The sequence below is a fragment of the Anopheles merus genome, chromosome X, assembly GCF_017562075.2.
Source record: "Anopheles merus strain MAF chromosome X, AmerM5.1, whole genome shotgun sequence".
NCBI lineage: Eukaryota > Metazoa > Arthropoda > Insecta > Diptera > Culicidae > Anopheles > Anopheles merus.
The window spans coordinates 1508038-1523050 of NC_054081.1; the positions used below are offsets into that span (position 1 = coordinate 1508038).

At 50.5% G+C, this 15013-nt stretch overlaps 2 protein-coding genes across 4 annotated transcripts; both read right to left on the reverse strand.

Annotated features, from left to right (window-relative positions):
- Positions 1–1407: 1407 nt before the first annotated feature.
- LOC121598974 (phosphoglycolate phosphatase 2-like) lies at positions 1408–3648 on the reverse strand. The gene is made up of 2 exons (XM_041926375.1): positions 2849–3648; positions 1408–2779 (listed from the first exon to the last, which is right to left on the reverse strand). The coding sequence occupies exons 1-2, from the start codon at positions 2946–2948 to the stop codon at positions 1950–1952; spliced, it is 930 nt and encodes a 309-aa protein (XP_041782309.1). The 5' UTR covers positions 2949–3648; the 3' UTR covers positions 1408–1949.
- A 139-nt stretch (positions 3649–3787) lies between these two features.
- On the reverse strand, positions 3788–13869 carry LOC121598910 (anoctamin-2-like). Of its 3 annotated transcripts, XM_041926276.1 has the most exons (7): positions 13144–13869; positions 11455–12047; positions 6080–7046; positions 5767–5999; positions 5068–5695; positions 4796–5001; positions 3788–4721 (listed from the first exon to the last, which is right to left on the reverse strand). In XM_041926276.1, the coding sequence occupies exons 1-7, from the start codon at positions 13154–13156 to the stop codon at positions 4089–4091; spliced, it is 3273 nt and encodes a 1090-aa protein (XP_041782210.1). In that variant the 5' UTR covers positions 13157–13869; the 3' UTR covers positions 3788–4088. The 3 variants fall into 3 exon arrangements, with proteins under 3 accessions (XP_041782210.1, XP_041782218.1, XP_041782228.1); XM_041926284.1 differs by lacking the exons at positions 11455–12047; positions 13144–13869 and adding an exon at positions 9435–10042 and having other exon boundaries at positions 3791–4721; XM_041926294.1 differs by lacking the exons at positions 11455–12047; positions 13144–13869 and adding an exon at positions 8108–8755 and having other exon boundaries at positions 3791–4721.
- Positions 13870–15013: the final 1144 nt, after the last annotated feature.

Below are 15013 nucleotides of genomic sequence, written 5' to 3' on the forward strand. Positions count from 1 at the left end.
CGACAGAGTGCTTGGATAATGGTTTTGATAAATGTGTGCTGAGTAATGCCTTTTTACGGTACACGTTTCATGTGCAAATCAGAGCGCAGTGTTCTACAGACCAAGGCTAAGGCACTGTTGCGTATGATCTGAAGTAGGTAGCTCATGTTCCAAACCATTTGATTTTGATTCCTACGAATTTAGAGCTTAAGTTACGGGCAGATGGGAGGCACATGGCACAAGCACAAGTTAATCATCGTGCCAAATTTGGATGCAATTTCACGCACGCTAGTGTAAAAAAACAACATCATTCTGATTGCAATTCGAGCTACCGACAAATCTGCTGCCAGTGCCATTCTTGCGCCTTTTTTTATATTATCATTATTATTACTATATTTAAGATATTATGAGTATTCAAACATTAAGTTACAACACAACCGAGCATACGGGGGACACATACCCTGAAACCACAGACAATTCGGTATAAATGTGATGAAGCGAAGCACCAAAAAGGATTTCAAATAATTACACAAAACAACGTAAAGTTTAAGGCACTCGTACCGTAACACTGTAATGTATAACAGAATGCCATTGACAGATAATGTTAGCTTCACCGCTCTCTGACCGCCCAGATAAACTTTGCCATCCTCACAGATTAGCTGTGATAAGTATTAGTAAAAGTTGAGTGTCCTACATATTGCTTAGATTTAATACGATTGTTCTTAGTGCTATCGAGATCGATAAACGCCATGCACACCATAATGTCCATTTGCTGCTATGTGCCTCAATGTTTTACATTATGCTTCGCACACGCGTGATTCAGGATGCTCCGGGGGTAGCAATAGATGCTAGGTTTTGCAAATGATATTGCAAACAGCAGCAATAAAACCCCATTTTACCACGAATGTGATAGCATGTACAAACATCTAGTATGGAGAAGCGTCAAGAAAACAGGGAAAAATACAAATTCTGGTTCGGCCCTCAGGACTGATGTAAGTTAGTAGACAAACCAAAACATGGTTATGGTTGTGATGCTTTGCAAGCAGATATCTATGTAAGGTCGATATGAAAAGCTCGACAGTAATTAAGTGACCAAATTTAATTTGCAGACGGCCATCATCCTCTTAACGTTCCTAAAGTGCCCTTGTTTCTTTAAAAAAACGGAACAAAATCGTGAACAAAACAAAACAAACACACAAAACAGGAAAAAACAGATAAATTTCAATAATATATCGAAAAGTTTACATCCTTGCTGCGGCACCAATGGTGGTTGGTCCATGAAACGGTTCCCATAGAAGGCGGAAGGTAAATCGTTGCATCGCCAGGGACGTTCTTGCCTAACAATACTGTACTGTCTGGTTAGCTTGGTGCAATGAGTCTATAAGATATTGGAAAAAGAAATTATTTTTATTTTATTTTATACCACCCTTCAACAGTTTGCAACATTCCCACGAAAAAGACATAGCTTGTTTTATTGTTTCAATTATTTGAAAATTAAATTTCCTTTCTTTTAGTGTACGATAAGCCATATTTTGATTTAAATTAAATTAAATACAGCAAAACAAATATAATTTTCACGTTCACTTTCATTCGATCTATAACTCGGGCATTAGAGAGACTTCACTGGGCTTCGTAGCTAGTTATTTTATTATTTGCAGTATTATGCAAAACGTCTAAAAGAGAATCGAAATCCGTCCTACAAGAGAACCGTTCATGGTTGAATTACGTTTTTATACTCCACTATGTTTAAGTTAATTTCAAGATCTACCGTCCAAATAAACAGATCATTAAACATACTTCTAATTTATATCGTGAGCAATCAATTGTTATTTATGAAAGAAACAGAATCGAAACTTGCAATGAAACGTCTCCTTCAAAAGCTTCTTTTGATTTTCATTAGAAAAACTTCAACTATCCAGCAGTACATAGAATGGTTCTTTAAATGTTCCCTACCCCAATAGGGCAGAGCTTTAGTCGTCGATTCGTTCAAACAGTCGAGCCAAATCCGCCACACTGTCCGCATGGTAGTCCGGCTCGTCGAGCGTGTTGGCAGCCTGCTCCATTTGCTCCTGCGTTGTACCGCCCGACAGCACCAGCAGCTTCTGGAACCCGCACAGCGCCCCGAACCGCATGTCCTGCTCGAGCATATCGCCCACGAGCAGCGTACGGCCCGGACACTCCAGCCCGTACTCCTGCACCACACCGGCCCGCAGCGGGTAGCCGGGCTTGCCGAGCAGTACCGCCCGCCTACCGACCGCCCGCTCCAGCATCTCCACGAACCAGCCCGGCCCAATGATCTCGCAGCCGTCCCGCACGTGGATCGTCTTGTCGGACGCACCGGCTATCAGCAGACAGTCGGCACGGCGCCGCAGATACATCTGCGCCCGCATCAGCTTCGGATAGTTGGCGTTAAAGTCAATGTCCACGATGACGGCTCGCACGGGTGCATCGTCGTGCACGGTCGCAATGATCTGCCGGAACGACTCGGGCAGCGGTTGGTGCGGACCGTCGATGAGCTGGTAGCCGGCCTCCCGCAGGCTGCCCTTGAACTGTTCCGTGCCGAGACAGTAGATCAAACCTTCGAACTGGTGCGCCCGGAGATACTGGACGACGGAGCGGGCCGGATGTACGATGTCCGACTCCTGCACGTCCAGGCCCAGTGCGAGCAGCTGCTGCCGGTAGCTCGCGAACGGCCGAACGCTGTTGTTAGTGATGAACTTGACGCGCTTGCCGTGCGTCTGCAGCAGCTGCAGGGCTTTGTCAGCGCCCGGGATGGCGTCGAACACGCTCCAGAGGACACCTGGCGGAAGGAGACTGCGATTTAGCGGAATTGTGTGAAGTTACCCACCGACACTAGACGACGCCGTACCATCGCAATCGAGCAAAACAGTGTCGAACGAGTCGATAAAGTGGCGAGCCTGCTCCTGGGAGAGCTGCAGGATATGTCTGCTGCCCGGTGACTTGGCCATGCTCTGCTGTATCCGGGCGAACGGTTCGATCGTTACTAACGGTGGGTCGAACCAAGCGATGCTCTATTTGTAGCCAATTGATCTCTCCCTAATCAACCTTCATTGGTACGCTAATCCGTCGTGATTGAGCGAGCGCAACCACCGTGAGGTATCGAATTTCTCGTCCCCCAACCCCTCCAGTGGTTTGGGCTAGCGATGGCAGACTGTAGTCAGACTGGAACGTATCCAGGGTTTCGAACTAGATAGTAAATTCAATTCCGAATCGGGCGAATTTGGAACCACCAAAACCAACACTCGGAGTTAGAGCCACCCGAAGTCAAAATCGTTGGGATTCGGAGTCGTTCCAAGTCGAAGATATCCGGAACCAGATTTATCTGGAGTTAGAAACGTCTGGAGTCGAAGTCAGAGTCGTTCGTAGTCGGAGTCAGAATCATCCGAAGTCGAAGTCGCACTCGGATTTATCCGGAATCAGAGTCAAAATGATTTGAGGTCGTCCGGAATCAATCGTAGCAGTCCATAGTTGAAGTTATCCTCAGTAGGAGTTATCCGGAGATGAAGTCATCCAGAGTCTAAGTCGTCCGGAGTCGGAGTTGGAGTTGGTTTCGGAGTCATCTGGAATCGAAATCACCCGTAGCTGGAGTCGCCCGGCAGAATAACTCCAGCCGCCTCCGAATAATGCTGTTCGAACATACCTCCCATAATCGGTTCCAACATTATTGAAGGCGACGTCGGATTTTGTCAACCTTTCCCATCACTATTTTGGACATCAGGGCCGTTTCGGTTAAGCATCAAGTAACTCGTTGTGTTTTTTTTTATCAATTATTTACAGATATTTTAATTTGTTCTTCAAAAAATTGTTTCACTTCTATCGAGAGAGTTGCCGGCGGCCTGCGGCAGGCATACCACTTTTACAAGCGGTAAAGAGGCACTGCACGCAGATAAATACGTGCTCGAGATGAGGTTAGGCGTCGTTAGGGAGGTCAGGCGTTACGGATAAAAACAGAAACATCAAACAATAATAAACCAGCAAGCTCCGTGTCGTTAGGTAACTGCGCCACACCGGCGCGTGTGCGTAATTTGATCGCGAATTGGCTTTGCTCATGACCGTGTGCCCACCGTCTGCTCCTAGTTCCTCCTGCCCTACACCCGGGACGTCACTATGCCGTACGCGGCGTACGGTTCGCAGTCATCCGTCTGCATCCGCAGCGGGTACTCGTTGTCGTCCGCAATCGAGCCATAGTTAGCCTTCTCGTCGTCCGGGCTGCTGTCCTCTGACGCGACACACCCGTTCTGCACGTACCGGGAGCTGGCGACACTGCCGCCAACACCACCGCACCCACCCGTCCCGGACAGGGCCATCTTCAGCTTTTCCTGCTCGATGATGTACTCGTTCGTGAGGTACTGCTCGCGCTTGATCTGATCCTGCAGCTTGGTCGGCACGTCCGGTATCGCCCACGCCACCACAATCTGCACGAAGCTGACGAGGTTCTGGTAGATCACGACGAACGTGAGCCGGATCGCCAGTATCTGCCAGTAGATCGAGGGCCGCTTGTACGGGCGCGGATCGTCCGGCGGGTTCCGGTACTCCGAGTACCGGCAGATGGTAATGTTCGAGAAGGTGCTGTTTTCTGGCGCCGCATTCGCCTCGAAGTGCGACACGTTGAAGTAGGCGAGCGTGTGGTTCACGAAGCCCTCGTCCGTGCCGATCGGGTTGACGACGTTCATGTACATTAGGCGGGGTATAAAGTTGGAGGAAAATGCGATGATAAAGGCCTGCAGGAAAGGAAGCGGTTAACGCTTAGAGGCACCGGTGCAACAGAGCTAGAATAAAGAGTAAAAGGACTTACACTCGATATGACGGCCACCTTGCCGACCACGTGCATGATGTTGTACCAGATGCCAAGATCCCGGACGCGCTGCGGCACGGCACGCTTGTAGTAGAGCAGGAACTTTTTCGCGTCCAGCCGCGTTTCGAACACGTTGTTCAGCAGTGCAAAGAAGGGCGCCAGCGGAAATGCCACTACGAAGATCGTGATGAAGCCGTACTGTATGACTGCAACAGGATGACATCAAAAAGTTCAGGTCATCTGTATTGCAAAACCAACCCTTCTCTGCTTACCCATCTTGAGATACTCGTTGAACAGGCTGCGATCGTGCCAGTTGATGAGGTTAAAGTCTTTGGTCCACTGGTTGCAGCAGATCAGCCGCTCGCCGTTCTCCGCACTGCCCGCATCGATACCCAGCACGCTCCGGAACTCCTTGAACTTCTGCACCAGAAACGGTATCAGTATCTCCGTGATGGCACCGATCGCCTGCTTGCCCACCATGATGATCGCGAGCTGTATGCACAGCTCCATCAGGCAGCCGCCCGGGCTGCACTCCTCCTGCCGCAGGTTCAGTATCCGGTTGTACTTGGCCGGATAGCCCGGGAACTTGCCCTTCATGAACGCGATGTAGAAGATCGAGCTGTAGTAGTTGACGAACTCAAACAGGTAGATCTTCAGGTTGAGGCTCTCGTTGTACTCGGTCTGGGTGCGCCGGTACTCCACGTTCGTCATGTACTCCGCCACGTACTGGTAGGCGTACGTGAGCGCGGTCGATGCGAGCAGATTGATGGCGGCGGTCGTCGCCGGAAAGATGATCAGCTTGCCCGACACCGACCCACCGTCGCCGTAGATGTTTTTCGAGGTCATCAGCGACATCCGGTACACGACGATACCGAAGACGGCCGCTATCGTAAGTAAAATCTGCAACGAGAACCACCGGAAAGGGGGCTTCACAAGCTGCACTACTACAGTAAAGCGACCGCGATACGTACAAATAGGAAGATCACAGAGTAACTGTAGAGGAAGCTGGGGAACTTTTTCGTCCAGAACGGTGGCGACGGTTCCTGCGCACCGGTGGCAATGTTGAACATCATCTTCTTGATGTTCTTCAGCCGGGACAGGTACTGTGGGCGTGGCGGCTCCGCCAGCGAGCAGTACTCGGTGATGCCCCAGCGATGCTGAATGCGGGACGAGTAGCGTTTCCACATCTCCAGGTATAGGGTCGCTTTTTTGAGTGAAAAATAATTGAAAAAAAGGGAGAGCGATTAAGACCAGCAATATAGTCATCGTGACAAGCCAACTTACCCCACACAGACATAAAGATCGAGAACACGATCGTCATCTCGTTGTCGAAGATGTGCGCCAGCTTCGAGATGTTGCAGGTCGTCCGCAGGTACCAGTAGTCGCAGTACTTGTCACACTGCGGGCACATGATCGTCCCGTTGTCGTCGCAAATCTCCTGACTGATGCGATTCGCCGGGTACGTCAGCAACCCGTAGAAGAAGCATATCAACCCCACCACCGACGCCGGTATCAGCATGTGCGTGTAGAACCCGAGCCACGCAAAGTACATCGCAATCTTCACGCCAAAGTACTCCTTGATGTGGTCGAGCGGCTGGTGCTTGATCCACTTGCTGATCGAGGCCCACTCCTCCAGCAGCAGGGCGCGCTGGCAGCTCGACCGCAGATCTGTGCAGCCGTCGTGCAACGGGTACGCGTCGAGGTATACCTGGTCCTCCATCAGCCGACGGATGCCGATGTCCTTCTTCTCCTCGACCGCCTCGCTGAAGTAAGTCCGCTCGAGTATGAAGTGGGCGACCGCGATCCGTATGCTGGGCGTGAAAAAGTTCTGCTCCCGGTCGTCGAACAGGTACGGCTTGTCGCGCGAGTACTCGTACATCAGCCGGTACTCGGGCGGCGCGAACTTTTGCCTGTCGATGATGACAAAGTTAAAGAGGGGCCGCCGGAACAGCCGCACCAGCGTGCTCTGGATGCTGAAGTCGCGCATGATGATCTTGTCCTGGTTTTCCAGCTTCTTCATCGGCATCTGCATCTTCATGATCTCGCAGTAGTGCGACAGCACGTTCTCCGGCACGTGGATCTTGACGAAATGGATGCGCTGACAGTTTTCCGTCTCGATCTGGAGGCCCTCGCTCTCGAGATTCCGCTGGTAGATGGCGCGCCGCTGCTTCGCCTCCGCATTCTCGTCCTCGCCGTTGAACGCGAGCACGTAGTCGACGATGCGCCGCTGGTCCTGGAAGTACTTCCATGTCTGTCCTCGTCGACATTGTAGTGCCATATTGGGTCGTTGTTTTTTTTTTTCGTGGACCGAAAGTAAAGAAAGAATATCACATTAGCACGTGGAACAATCCAGTGTAACCGATTGCGTGAGAGTTTTAAACAGCTAGGGTTACCGCCAAACGGAAAAAAGTTAGTACATTTGCAGAAAATGCATGCGCTTCCCTGCCGTTAGTTTAGTTTAGGCCGCTGCGTCAGACTTTACTGAGCTGATTCCGTTTGTTAACGGCTTAATGTTAGAATGGGAGAAAAAAGGGTGACTGAAAACAATCGCCAGCTATTGTGCTGATAACTGACCGAACAATTGAGTGTACTGTGGACTCCAAGAAGCCGTCTCGCAAGAGTCCAGTTGAAAGACGGACCTCATTGGATCTCGTTTGGCCAGGCCTTTCTAGATAGAATATCCAGAATGGACCATTTATCACGACTGTTCAAGCATTTAGCAACAGGCAAGCAAATAGCACACACACACACATACGCATACACACACACATCGTCTCTATAAAAATACGATTCTTATGACTTCCTGGGACGGATCACTTCTTATCATGACCTCAACCTACTCGACTCGGCCGAACATTCGCGCGGATATAGAATAGAATGGAGTGGAGCAAAACGGACCGGTATGCGGCGTTTCGTTGTGGCTGTCGTCGTCACACACATGTGGTTAGAAGATCTCCCTTCCTCTTCTTCCCCCCCCCCCAACATCCCCCAAATAACGGCGAATGGTTGATGAAGTTGTATCGGCTGGTCTACTGCCAGCGATGGTGGTTGTTGAAGTTTGCAAACGTACATTCAAGCAAAAGATCTCCACTGATGCGTGCAAACACATAAGCACACACACACATACACACACAGACACACATGCGTGCGCGCAAACCGATGGTAGTGATCTGGCGGTTTGTGCGGGTTTTAGTCTTTCTTTTTTGTTCGGTGAATTGGGGTGTTTCTAAAAATAAGCAAAAGCCGATCCGTCCTCGCCAACATCGGGTTGAGACAGTGGTAATGCTGCTGCGGCTGCTGCTGCTACCCTACCCCAGCACAGTGTCCGTGCACTCGACGACAGATTTTGCACATCGCAAACCGAACCGGGGGAACCAGCGGGAACCTGCGTCGCCTTGCTGCCTATCTGCGCCTGCAGCCTGATCGTCGTCTTCGTCTCCTGGTGCTGACCGGATGTGACTGACGTCTGCCTCTGGACACCTTTTGCGAAGAAGCAGCGGTGGTGGTGGTGGTGGTGGTGACGGGTGGTTTTACGCTCTCAATTAACTAACACGCCAGCCTCGCCGCATGTAGCGCACAAGCGCCCAACGCGACCCAACGGCAGCCCCAGCGCACTAGGGAGAGCCGGGTTAGGATCATGTTAGGTCGGTTCGTCGTCTCAGCCAGGCGCGCGCGCGCTCACTTCGCGCTGGGCTTGCCAAGGAATGAGAGGGGGAAGAGGGGGGGATTGGTGAAGGGGATTTGATTCCGTTTCGCGTACACACCACAAACACCAAACACCAAACACCACACACACAGACCACGCGGTACGGTGGCAAATCTTGACATTGGGCCGCCAGTTGCGCCAGTCTTTCGCTTTTATGTGGCCTGCCCGGGCGTTCTGCCACAACACCGAGAAGCGGTTGAGCTATTAAAACCCGAACACCATCGGACCAGCATCCACACACATACACGATCGTGTAACAGAGCTAGGGAGGGGGGGGGGGAGAGGGCGAGGGCACAATCCCGGTAAATTCTAGGACGGGGTGATAAAACCCCAACGCTGTCATACACGCGTCATCACCATGCATCACCAGCAGGTACAGCATCCCGGGTTGTCGTCTGACTCATTACACGGGCTACGTGTGAAGGGGAAGATTTTTTGCAGCACAGAATGTGGTTGGGCAAGTACGCCCGCAGAAACGCTTCAACACTCGGATAGTGCGAGAATTATCGGCAAACACCGATAGCGGCTCTGCAGGGATGCTGGCGCCCGTTTCCACTGCGCCATATGTTTGCGTGTTGTCTGCGAACGTGCTAATTAGCCACTATCACCTTGTAACGCAAGAAAAAAACGGGCCCCAAAAGCAGAGCAGGGACTCGGAGTTGACTTCGCGGTGCCATTTGAATGCTGTTTGAGAATTGGAAAGCCACACGAGCAGCGTTTTGATTGATAGTGGCTACCGGGAGAGCAAAGGGTAGTAGTAGGTTAGAGCATCGTGCAACTCCCCCTCCTTCCTTGCACCCACCCCCGCACTGCAAAACACTGCACACCACGCAAAGGATCGCAAGCGCTCTCAGGCTGCTCGCGGCATCCTGGTCACGGCACCGACACTGCGACCAGCTTGTCACTAAAGCACCACCTCAACACCTTGCTCACTTGGGCTCTGTTCGGTGCTGTTGTTGCTGCTGTTGCTGCTGCTAATTCCACCGGTGGTACGATCGGGTTCGGTTCGGTCTGTGCCTCCGGCTGACTGTCGGGCACTGTCGTCGTCTCCGCCACTGCCGCTGGCTGATCGTTTCCGTTCACCATTCTCGCACCAGCGCACCAGCGCAATGGATGACACACGGGCGATGTGTGTTGCGCTCGTACCGCACGACCAACACCACACTCAGGCAACGGCGTGTGTGTATGATTCTGCTTCGCCGACGAGCAAGCAGTTTCAAGCGGACACACAGAGCGGGAGCGTCGAGTTGACGGGACGGAGCAGCCGGCCTTAGATTTTCGACACCCCAGACCCACCCTCCTGCCCGGCCTGGCTCCTACTGACACTCCTGCCCTCACTGCTCCGAAGCACTGCTGTCCTTGGGGTGAAATTTTCTTAGCGACTATAATCTCGCCTGCCAGTGTTTGTGTGCGGTGCGCCCGCTCACGCTCACGAGCTCCCGATTACATCGTCTATTATCGCCCTTTCTCTGGGCAGCGGCAGCACAAGGCGCCACAGATTTTGAGAGATGCTGTGCCGCTCATCTCCCACGTGCTGGCACACACTCACACACACACACGCTCGTTTGCTCGCCGCAGGAGAGGATCTTCCACAGCGCCGCACCGCGGGCAGCCGGAGAAGAGGAATCTACTCGCGTACAGAGAGGTCACCTGGGCGGGCAAAATCCGGGAGCGTGCGTGTTGCGGGTCATCAGCAGCGGGAAATCGTGTCCGACTGTGTTTGCTACTCTTGGTATGTGTACCACACGCAGGGAAACACCGACGCCAACCTGGCGCTTGAAATGCCGTGCCAAATGCAATCAGAATGAACCAAAAAAAAAACAATCTCTGTGACCTTTGCGATAGATGCTTTGCGTGAGGTTTGTATGTATGTATGTGTGTGGGTGTGTAAAAAATAGATAAAGGGAGCAAACGGAACAAGGGAGGAAGTGAGGAGTTGTATTTAAATTAGTAACGAGAAGGCGAAATCTGACGCACACGAAATAGAACACATAAATTAATAAATTCAACCCTTATCGTGGGGATTAGAGATTAGTGCCAAGCAGTGGGCCCAAGTACAACGCAACCTTTCAAAACGGAGTAGGGAAAGCGAGAAAGGAAGATGCATACACCCGACTCCAGAAGGATAGATAGAGGTACAGAGCGCCCCGAGCAAGAGTGAGTGAGTGAGCGAGTGATGGTAGGGATTCAACTCAACATGAAGAGGTTTTTCTATGACTCTTTTTAGTAGCTCTTATGTGATTCCAATCACTAGTGTAGTAGTCGGAGAATCTACCCGGTTCCTTGTCCGAAATCGATTCTGGAGTCGGATCTGGAATCGGAATCAGTTCTGGAATTAGAATGTACTTTCAAACGATTTATTCTCTAGGAGATTCCGAAATCGATTCCAGAATCGATTCCGATTCTAGTTTCGATTCCGGAGACGATTCCGATTCCAGAACCGATTCTGGGAATCGATTCCAGGAAAAGTCGGAGCTAGCCGGAATTCTACAATCCCAATCTACATTGTTTCCATCACTCCTTGACGTCTAGCAACTCACTTAGAGCGAGCCGCTAGTCGCCACCGAGTGAGTAACAGTGAGTGCTGAATCGCAAAAGAGTGATGTTCTTCAGGAATCTCAAAAGAGTGTGTCAATGATTCGAGTCCCAACAGTCACTCTGCCCCCAATGAGTCAACTCTCACTGCAAAGAATCATTAGTCACGAGTCGCTAGTACACAGTGCAAGAACAGAGCAAGAGCAGAGGAAGTTACCAGCAGGCAGGCCTGCCACCGAGCGCCCCGACAGACAGAAGCCCAGCACACCGTTTGTTTGAGAAAATGTAATCATGATACGTTTACCCTAGACTTCCACTGCGTATAGGTAACTATCTGTTTGGTTCTGTCATGCTCAGAACCGGGCCGATAGTCATTACGGTAAGGTAAGCTAGAGTAACTAGTACTAGCACTAGGCACCTTTTCGTTGTACTCGGTGCTGAGGATGGTCGGCTTCAGGATGCCGCTGATGAAGCCCTTCGCACCGTTGTTGGTCGCGCCCGGCCGCGGCACGTACGGCAGGTTCGCTAGCCCACCGTTCGAGCGCGAGTCGTGCAGCAGCGCCTCGGTCGTCTGCCGCAGCCCGGCACCGTCGTCGCCGAGCCGCCGGTCCGTCGTCGGTCCGGAACCGCTGCCCGAGTCGACCGAGCCGAACCGCACGTCCTCCGCCGAATGGTAGACGGTCTGGCGGGACAGGTGCAGCGATTTGCGGTTGGTCGCGTCCGAGTAGACGGACACCGCGTCCAGGTAGATGCTGTCCCGCTCGTCCATTCCGTCCGGGGCGTCGGTACTGTCGGCGTCTCCTTCGCCAAAGTCAAAGTACGACCGTGGGTAGGATCGCCACCGGTCCGCCTGCTCGGCGAGGTGCTGCGTTGTACGGTTGTCCCAGCTGCTCCCGGTCGGTTCTATCGCATCCCGAAAGTCGCTCAGATCGCACAGCACATCGTAGCACTCGTCGTCCCGGTACTGGTACTCGGCCGGATCGTCCGGCTCGTCACTGTCCTGGTAGCTCACTGGAAATTGAAAAGGTGAAATAGGCTTAAAACTCGTCTTGAGCAATGTTTTGTCTATTGTAGCCCTCCCCGGTCCCAGAGTTTTTTGTTGCTTGCTTGCAACCCAAGCAACATTTGATATGAATTTTAAGCTGGAACACATTCTAAGAATTTTTAATGGGTGCGTTAAGCGATATAGTTGGAGATATGACTTTTTGAAATTATTAACAGTTTTTAAGGTTGCAGGATTATATTGTGGACATCTCTAACACTGAATTTTAATAATAAAAATATGGTTTAATTTGCTTATTTTAATGAACTTACAATTTGTTACTAAATTTTCTTGACAAATAATTAAAATTTATAAAAGCTCAAATCAAAGCCGCTTAATCAAGTCGAACTTTATATGTCGAATCAGTCGAATTTCAAACTGCTCCATTCCACATAAATCGTGCAGCATGTAGCTAGGTCTAGTTCGCAACAAAAAATTGCAGTCCTAACATTGCCTTAAGACCATTATAAGACGTTTAGGAACACCTCACAGATTATTATTGCTTGAAAGGCTTTATTGGACGTTCCAAAACATGAATAACAGCAATCATGAAGATGCCAACGAAGAACTGATCTGTAGATCCGGGTAAGGTAAATATTCGTGAGAATCCCTTTATAAACCCCATATCGTTAATGGAAATTTCATCAAACAGACAGTTTAGGCGACCTTGTGAAAAGTATGCGACATAAATCAACGCCATAAAACAAATCAATCAGTCGTATTCTATTATTTCAATCGAGTCGTCTCGACGTCAAGTTGATGAATATTGTGTGTTGATTTGTATGGAAAAGTTCACTTTGTAGTTCATTTTCTCGAACCGAATCGAATCGTGTTCAGAATAGAATACGCCTGAATAACAACAAGCTGCAGATTTGTGACTTTCTTGCAATACATTTTGTAGTTAAGAAATAGTACAAAGAGTAGTTTTCCTTAGCTGAGCCTGTTCCGAGCCTACGAGAGATATACTATTGCTTGTCAAGACCACCAGGCCCTTAGTCGCATCTTCAATATGGTCCTAACTACAATCTACGAACAAACTGGACAGAATGTTACTTGGGAACGTACCTCTCCGATACATGGCTGCCGCCGATGTGGTTGCAGTCGCTCGCCTTCTATCTGGCACAGTGTAATGAAACTAATCCCTTTACACGTTGCAACGCTCACCGCGCGACCGTGCGTGGTCGCCAACCCGGCACTAATCAAGGGTGTACGGCGTTTATCTATGCGCACTTATACACGGCCGGCTAACCCCGGTGGCACGACCCGTGCGCTACGATATCAGCAGCGTTTAGGCATCGGCTAATCGGTTCGATAAATCGTGTGTGCAAAAAAAAAAAAACAAGAGAAAGTTGCAACCATTCCACCTGGAAACACTATGTCCAAGAGGCCCCGCAAAACTTCTAAATAATCATGTCCAGACTATACCATATTCACTCAAAATCACATCCCGTGAACACCAGCCATGGGTTCGCATCAGTCGCTGGCCACTTCCAGGCAGGCCCTCCAGCCCCAGACCAATGGCTAATGTCCGGATGTACTTCAGACTTTTCTAATTTCTTCGCGCACACAGCAAACACACATACACTGATCACATACTTCCGTCGGCACAGTTAAAGTCCCCAGTCTGCCGTTTCCTTCCACACACATACACACACCCAACACACACACACACACACACCAACACTCCGCCGGTGCAGTATGTGCAACTACATCTGCCGGCACAACAGAAAACCTTTCCCTACTGCTGGGGCGCAAAAACACGACACGCTCGCGAGGTTGCCTGCGATCATCGACTAACGCGTAGAGGCCGATTAAATTTCCCTACTGCCCTTTGCTGCCGTGTTTGTTTATTGTTTCACTCAGCTACAGAACTTGCGTATAGGTGTGTGTGGAGAGAGAGAAGTGTGCACAAGTGTGCACCTGGAGGGGGGAGGGAGTGATTTCGGCGATACTTTATACACGTTTTACGCGGTCGGTTGGTTGGTACGTGTTGTTCCTTTTTTTGTATTCATAATTTATCAAACATACCTCCACCTCAAAAAAAAAAAAAATGGTTGCAAATGCACTTTGCGGCACTTTCCCATCTCGCACCAGCTCAACGCCACGTGGGTGCCAGAACATATTTGAGCCAGCAGAAAAATGCGCTACCTTGTGCGCTCGAATGCGTGTGGAAATTGAAAAACAAAAATACGCCACACATTTTTCCATATGGTTCCACCCAAGCGGGGTAATGCACACCGCCGTACCAGCGCACATGAAAACGTGTTAATTTCTCCACATTCCGCGGACCCGTACCTAATGGCGGGAAAACGCGCGTTTCGCGCGCGTTGCGGCAGCCGCGGGCGCGTGAAGGAGATGGAGAGGCGCGCTGATAAACGCATTCATCCTCTGGGGTGGGGGTAGGCATTATTATGGTTTTGATCGAAATGTTTTGCGTGTGTTGGAGCGTGAGAGCAGGAGGCGATGAAACATCGTATTGTTGTTGCTGAAGTCTATGTTGGAACCTCTGCATCTCCCTTGCCATCCTGGTTGCAATTGAAGCATAAACGCTCACACGGACATCTATAAAATTCTCCACCAACACACACACACACAGATGCGAAATACCCGAAATGGGGTGAGAAGAGAAGAGAGAAACAATCAGGCAATCCAGCCGTTGTAGTATATCAATGTCTGCTCCATCAGAATCGGCCACCCTTCGGGCCGAATATCCGGAACGGTTAGGGGGGGAACGGGAGAATGGGCTGAGGCTGTCGCTCATAACCTTCAATGCGGGCAGGGTGGAAGGTGCCGGAGCAGGGGTGAGAAACCGGACTGCGAACGGATACGCTCAAATTCAGCTACGCAAATTAGAACACCGAGCGCTACTTGCTACCAACTGACAGGTGGTTTGATGCTACAAGCTGATTCCAAAGTCCAGCTTTTTTGGTGGAGT

What these genes read in the sequence shown, in the direction of transcription:
- LOC121598974 (XM_041926375.1), bottom strand. Translation starts at nt 2,948, where the DNA reads ATGGCCAAGTCACCGGGCAGCAGACATATCCTGCAGCTCTCCCAGGAG. An exon ending in TGTTTTGCTCGATTGCGATG is followed by an intron (nt 2,780 to 2,848) that starts GTACGGCGTCGT and finishes TCCTTCCGCCAG; the next exon opens with GTGTCCTCTGGAGCGTGTTC.
- LOC121598910 (XM_041926276.1), bottom strand. An exon ending in GCACCGAGTACAACGAAAAG is followed by an intron (nt 7,047 to 11,454) that starts GTGCCTAGTGCT and finishes CGACGAGGACAG; the next exon opens with ACATGGAAGTACTTCCAGGA. An exon ending in CAACGAGTATCTCAAGATGG is followed by an intron (nt 5,002 to 5,067) that starts GTAAGCAGAGAA and finishes ATCCTGTTGCAG; the next exon opens with TCATACAGTACGGCTTCATC.